Source organism: Mycteria americana, chromosome 9 (genome assembly GCF_035582795.1).
Source record: "Mycteria americana isolate JAX WOST 10 ecotype Jacksonville Zoo and Gardens chromosome 9, USCA_MyAme_1.0, whole genome shotgun sequence".
In the NCBI taxonomy this organism is placed as follows: Eukaryota; Metazoa; Chordata; class Aves; order Ciconiiformes; family Ciconiidae; genus Mycteria; species Mycteria americana.
Window position 1 is genome coordinate 25,875,378 of NC_134373.1, and position 6,000 is coordinate 25,881,377.

The window sequence follows — 6,000 nt, forward strand, 5'->3', positions numbered from 1 at the left end:
GTTGCACAAGGCAGCCTGGCATCCCTTCCTATTCTCACACAAGGACACAAGGACAGGGTGCTCTGCCTAGGACGTCATGGGCGTGGTTGGCCCAGCACAGGGACTCAGCCCCAACAAACCCCCCTGAGCCAATTTTAACAGTGCAGAAAGTGAGTGGCTGGGGTGCTCTGGCAGAGGGACAGCCCATGGCTCCAGGGTGGTGACTCAAAGCCACTGCTGCCATTGCTCTGGCCTTCGGAGAGCGGTGCTTTTGCCCAGGAAGAGCAATGGTGACCCTAAGGGCACATCTGGAGGTGCTGCACGCTCAGCCCTGGCCCTGCTGCAGGGCCCTGGCCTGGAGCACGAGAAGCAGCATAGGCTTCAAAAGATTTGAAGCACATTCCCACCACACAGGCACGTTTTGCTCCATGTTCCCACCATGTCGGCAGCCACCTCTCCTCCGGTGCTAGCAGGTCCCTCCTTTCTTCCATCCTCTCCCTTTGTCTTCCCTGGGAGAGGAAGAATTCGGTGTTATGAGGGACAGGAGGTTATCGCGCAGGTGAGTCTCACGGCCGGAGCGCTGGCTCCCTCCTCTCCCCCGTGGCCAGGCTCCCCGGTGCTCCTTCGGAAGGCGCTGCTCATCCCTGCACACGCCGCGGGCTGAGCCACGGCCCCCGAGGCTGCTGCTGCTCCAAGGCTTCGGCGCGTTTCCGCGCAGCGGGCAGGGCCCCAGCTTCGCACCTCGGCGGGGGCGGCATCCCCGGAGCCAACGAGCTCCCGGGGGGCGGAGGGCGGAGGGGCAGAGCCGGCCCACGGGGGGGGCTGGATGGGGCTGCCGCGGCCGGGAGCAGCCTTCGGGCCACGGGTGGGTTTCGGCGGCTGCCTGGAAAGCCGGCTTTGCCGCGGCTGATGTCGCCGACACACGCGATGCCCCGCGCGAGTTTCGGCCGGGGCCGGCCCCTGCCCGCAGCCCTGCGCGGCCCCCCGAGCCGCGGGCGGGGAGGGGGCCGGGGCCCGGGGGCGGCAGCGGCCTGCCCGGCGGCTGAGTCACCCGGCGGGCCGGGCCGGGCCGGGCCGGGGCGGAGCGGGACGCTCGGTGCGCACCGGCGGGCGGGCGCGGGGCGGGGCGGCCCCGGGCCCCTTTGTTCGGCGGGAGGCGGCGGCGCGCCGCCCCGCCGCTTTGTCCGCCGCCGCCGGCGGGAGCCGCTCGTCCCGGCGCGCCGTGAGTGGGGCCGGGGAGCGGGGGGCTGCGGGAGGGCGGGGGTCGGTGGGGCTGGGGCAGCAGGTGGGGCAGGCGTCGGTACCGCGGGAGGGCTGGGGCGGGGGGGCGGGAGCCCCGGGCGTGGGCGGGGGGCTGCGGTCAGGGAGGCTGGGGCCGCAGGCGGGGGGGATCGGGGGGGGGCGGGCTGAGGATCTGGGGCAGGCTGGGGTCAGCAGGGCTGGAGGTCCCCGGTGGGCTGGCGTCGGTGGGGCGGGGGACCCCGGGAAGGCCGGGGCTGGGGGGCTGGGTCCCTAGGCTGGCAGCGGTCAGCGGGTCCCAGCGTGGGCTGGCAGCGGTCAGCGGGTCCCCGCGTGGGCTGGCCAGGGTCAGTGGGACAGGGGTCTCTGGGCAGGCAGGGGCTGGCGAGCCCCGGGGTGGGCTGCCCGGTGCTGGGGCAGAGGGGGCCCCGATCTGATGTGGGCTGGGGAGATGGGGTCCCTGGGCAGGGCAGGCTGGGGCAGACGGGCCTGGGGGCCCAGGCCGGGGGACCTGGGGTCGGTAGGGCTGGGGGTGTACGTGTAGGGCCTGGCCAAGGCACGTGGTGCTGGTCCTGACTCACGGCGTGGCCGGGAGGCGGTGGGTGGCTTGGCCCCCTGGGCAGAGAGCTGGACTCTGGCTACCTGCCCTGGGGGGCCTCAGCCCCGGGCGGGGGAAAAGGTGTGGGGAGCTCTGTTCTGCCCCGGCTGTGCCCACTGCAGCTCCTGACCCACGCTGCAGTCCGTCCCTGTGTCACCTCTCCTTGGCCACCACGGCAGTGCCCACGTGTGTGCTTTCGCTTTCCCTGGGCTTACCAGCTCCGGGGCTGCACTGCTGCCTGGTCCCAGGTCTTGTCCCCTGCCCCAGCCCCTCACCCTGGGGCCAGGGCGCTGTGCTGCTGCCAGGCAAGGGCTAAACGCAGACACAAGGCATCCTCCTTCCAGTGGGGTCCTGGGGGAGAGGGCCTCGCACCGGGGGGACGGAGCTGCGGCGAGACCTTGCAGGGTGCTCGACCACGGGAGGATGGTGGCCCTGATGGGCTGGGTTTGGGTCCCTGGTGCCAGGTCGTGTCACCTCCCACAGCTCAGCAGGCTGTGCCGAGCACCAGGCCATCAGCGGGAGTGCGTCCTGGGTGCAGGTGCTTGTGCTGGAGGGGCTTTTCTGTTTAGGTGAGATTGCTCGGGAGGCAGGCTGAGCTAAGCCAGAAAGATCCTCTTATTCTGGACAATAGTGGCACGAGTGCAGCAGGAGCCATTGTCCGCAGGGACATGCCCTGGCCGGAGGGGATGGGAGGGCAGGCCGGAGGGCAGGCGAGGTGTGGGGGAGGCCGAGGGCTCCATGGGGACACGTCCCTTCTGCTCGCCCGGGGCAGCTCTGCCACCTGCTGCCCTTGCGTCAGCTCGTGCGCAAGCTGCTGAAACTGGGGGTGGCGATGGGGTGTCTCCTCTTGCTGCTTCTCCTTTGGCCAGGAGCTGTGGCGCTTTCCTCGTAATTTCCTCCCCGACCTCCGGTGTCAGCTGCTTCGCCGGGACTTTGTGCAATTCCTTGGCCACCCCCCACTGCCCCTGCAATTGCCCTCCTGCCTCCTGCTCCGCTTCCCCCACCAGCCCCTGCCATTGGACTGCGGGGTGCTCTGAGCACCGGCCACCGTGGGCTTCGGGGGCTCGTAAGGATTGGGGGGTGAGGGTCCCACAGAAGGGTGGGCACAGCGCGGAGGTTTGGTGAGGCGGAGTGATGCTACGTCTGTGCTGGCCCTTGAGGGAGAGCGCTGCGGGGTGCAGAGGACCTGGCTTGTGGGCTGTGGTGGGGGCTGCTGCTCAGGGCAGCTCCCCCGTGGCCAGGGCTCAGGGCTGGCAGCTGCAGCGGGCAGAGGGGCTGCCGGCACCCTGCCGTGCTGCCTGCGCGTCGCCTTCCTCCAGGGGCCCATGGACCCCCGTGGGAGGGTGTGGGTGCTGGCGCAGGGTGCAGTGCTGGTTGGGGACCTGCCCAGGACCAGGTGGCAGTCGGGTGCCGTGGCACCAGGGGCAGAGGAGGTGGTTCTTCCCCTACGCCCTCCCCAGCTGGCGCTGCCCCATGCTGCCCTGTTTACCCCGGCTGTGGCTGTGCAGACTCTTCCCCCAGATGTGTCCTGAAGGGGACGGGGATGTCCCAGCCCTTCCCCTGCTCCTCGAGTCCCCTCCGCCCACCTGGCTGGTGGTGGGGCGGGAGCAGGATACAAATGGGAGTGTGGGACGGCGGCGTTGAGCAGAGGAGGTGGTTTTGGGGAGATGGCTGCCCGTGCAGGGCTGTGCTTGCGGACCTTTGGGTAAGGGAAGGGATGTCGGTGCTGGGAGAGGGAGAGGGGCAGAGCTGGGGTGGCGGCTGGCGGTTTGGGGGGTCCCGGTGAGGTGCATGTGGATTTGCTCAGTGCCTGTTTGCCTGCCCCTTCCCCGCAGGGTTTGAGCCAACTGCCTGGCCAGGATGAGCTGGAGTTTCCTGACACGGCTCCTGGAGGAGATCAACAACCACTCTACCTTTGTGGGCAAGATCTGGCTGACCGTCCTCATCGTCTTCCGCATCGTGCTGACAGCCGTGGGGGGCGAGTCCATCTACTACGACGAGCAGAGCAAGTTTGTCTGCAACACGCAGCAGCCGGGCTGCGAGAACGTCTGCTATGACGCCTTTGCCCCGCTCTCCCATGTCCGCTTCTGGATCTTCCAGATCATCATGGTGGCCACGCCATCGGTGCTCTACCTGGGCTTTGCCATGCACCGCATCGCCCGCATGCCCGAGTCCTCGCGGCGCCGGGCACCGGCAGCCCGGCGGGCACGCATGCCAGTGGTGCGCCGGGGAGCCGGGCGGGACTACGAGGAGGCGGAGGACGATAACGAAGAAGACCCCATGATCTTTGAGGAGATCGAGGTGGAGAAGGAGAAGAGCCCGGAGGGTGGAGAGAAGCATGACGGCCGGCGCCGCATCAAGCAGGATGGGCTGATGCGCGCCTATGTCCTGCACTTGCTCTGCCGCTCGCTGCTGGAGACAGCTTTCCTCTTCGGGCAGTACCTGCTGTACCGCTTCGAGGTGAGCCCCTCCTACGTCTGCAGCCGCAGCCCCTGCCCGCACACCGTCGACTGCTTTGTCTCCCGCCCCACCGAGAAGACCATCTTCCTCCTCATCATGTATGCCGTCAGCGGGCTCTGCCTCCTCCTCAACCTCTGCGAGCTCGTGCACCTCGGCGTGGGGCGCATCCGGGACGCCCTGAGCCAGCCCGAGGGCCCCCCACTCCCAGCCAGCGGCAGCCCTGCGCCGCAGTACCCCAAGAAAGCCCCCGGCGCACCCCCCACCTACCACTCGCTGAAGAAGGAGCCGCCGCGAGCCCCGCTGCCCGACAGCAAGCTGGACTACCGGGAGAGCCTGGCCCAGGTGGCGGCGGTGGGGCACTTCGCCCTGGCCGGGGCTCCCCCGGCACACGAGCTGGACCGGCTCCGCGAGCACCTGCGCCTGGCCCAGGAGCACCTGGAGGTGGCCTTCCACCTCCAGCCCCCCCCGCGGCCCCCCAGCCCTGCCCGCAGCAGCAGCCCCGAAGCCAACGGCATCGCCGCCGAGCAGAACCGTCTCAACCTCGCCCACGAGAAGGGGACCGCCGCCTGCGAGAGGACCACAGGTGAGCTGGGGAGGGGGACGGATCCGGCTGACGGGGGTGGGGATATGGGGGGCTGCCCCCGGGCTCCCCCGGGGAGGGGACGCCGCTCCCCCCGGGGCGGGCGGGCGCTAACCTGCCTCTTGCTCCCCGCAGGGCTGTGAGTGCCACCAGGGACGACGCGGTGTCTGCCGGAACAGCTGCTGCCGCCACCGCGGGACGGGCAGCCTGCCAGGAGCACCAGGCGGAGGGTGACGCGTGCCTGTCCGGCGGGGCTGGCCGGGCAGCCCTGTCCCGGTGGGCAGCAGTGGGGACGGGGGCCTTGGGGGACGTTCCTACTTAATTTTCAAAACCGGAATATCTTATTTTTGTACGTTTTTATAAACTCGTCAGCGTGTGGCACCCTGGCATTTTTATACTCCGCTCCCAAGCTCTGCTCTGGGCCTGCGCCCCCCCCGTCTCCCGTTTCACCCCCTTTTCCTCCTCCCACACCCATTTCCCGCAGCATTTTCTCCTCACACCTCCTCATGCCCTCCCGTGCCCGCGGCCACCCGCCGCTGCGCTGGCCAGTGCTGTGCATGTGCGGGCCATGCTGGCGATGCTGGTATTGCCCCCGCGGTGTGGGGGTTTAGGGGAGCTGAGCCTGGGGGTCCGGCTGGCTGGGCCAAACCATGGGGCAGGGCGCTGGGCTGGCATTGCACTTGAAGCGGAGGGGAGGGAAGGGGTCCTGGCGGTGCCGCCACTGGAAAGTGCCGGTGTGGCCAGGGGGGCCGTGCTGCGTGGCGTCCTGGCGCAGGGGCGTGAGCCACGGGGCTGGCCTGCTTGGAAATGTCTGTGCAGAGGGCAGGGGCTGTGCTTCCTGCCACCTCTGCCTTGCTGCCGGCCGGCCACCCTTGGACCAAAGCCATCCCCTCCCGCTCTGGCTGTGGGGCTGGGACCCCCTGCGCGGGGCCAGACCCTGGAACCACAGTGGGGGGACACGGTGCCCCGAGCTGGGCTCGGCCGGGAGCCAGCGGGGCATTTCTCATCATCTCAGCCTGGGTCACACAGGGATTTTTGTAGCGTTGTTTTTTACTCGGAAATGATTGTCACTCTGTTTTTTCTTTTTTTTTTTTTTTTTTTTTAATATCTATATTAGTAAAGGCTGGAGACATTTTGTACTGAA

At 68.8% G+C, this 6,000-nt stretch overlaps 1 protein-coding gene across 2 annotated transcripts; it reads left to right on the forward strand.

Moving 5' to 3' along the window:
- The first annotated feature begins 763 nt into the window (after positions 1–763).
- Positions 764–6,000, forward strand: LOC142414480 (gap junction gamma-1 protein-like). 2 transcript variants are annotated; one of them, XM_075511753.1, is made up of 3 exons: positions 764–844; positions 3,652–4,859; positions 4,992–6,000. In XM_075511753.1, exons 2-3 carry the CDS (start codon positions 3,677–3,679, stop codon positions 4,997–4,999), a joined length of 1,191 nt encoding a protein of 396 aa, XP_075367868.1. In that variant the 5' UTR covers positions 764–844; positions 3,652–3,676; the 3' UTR covers positions 5,000–6,000. The 2 variants fall into 2 exon arrangements, with proteins under 2 accessions (XP_075367868.1, XP_075367867.1); XM_075511752.1 differs by lacking the exon at positions 764–844 and adding an exon at positions 1,051–1,201.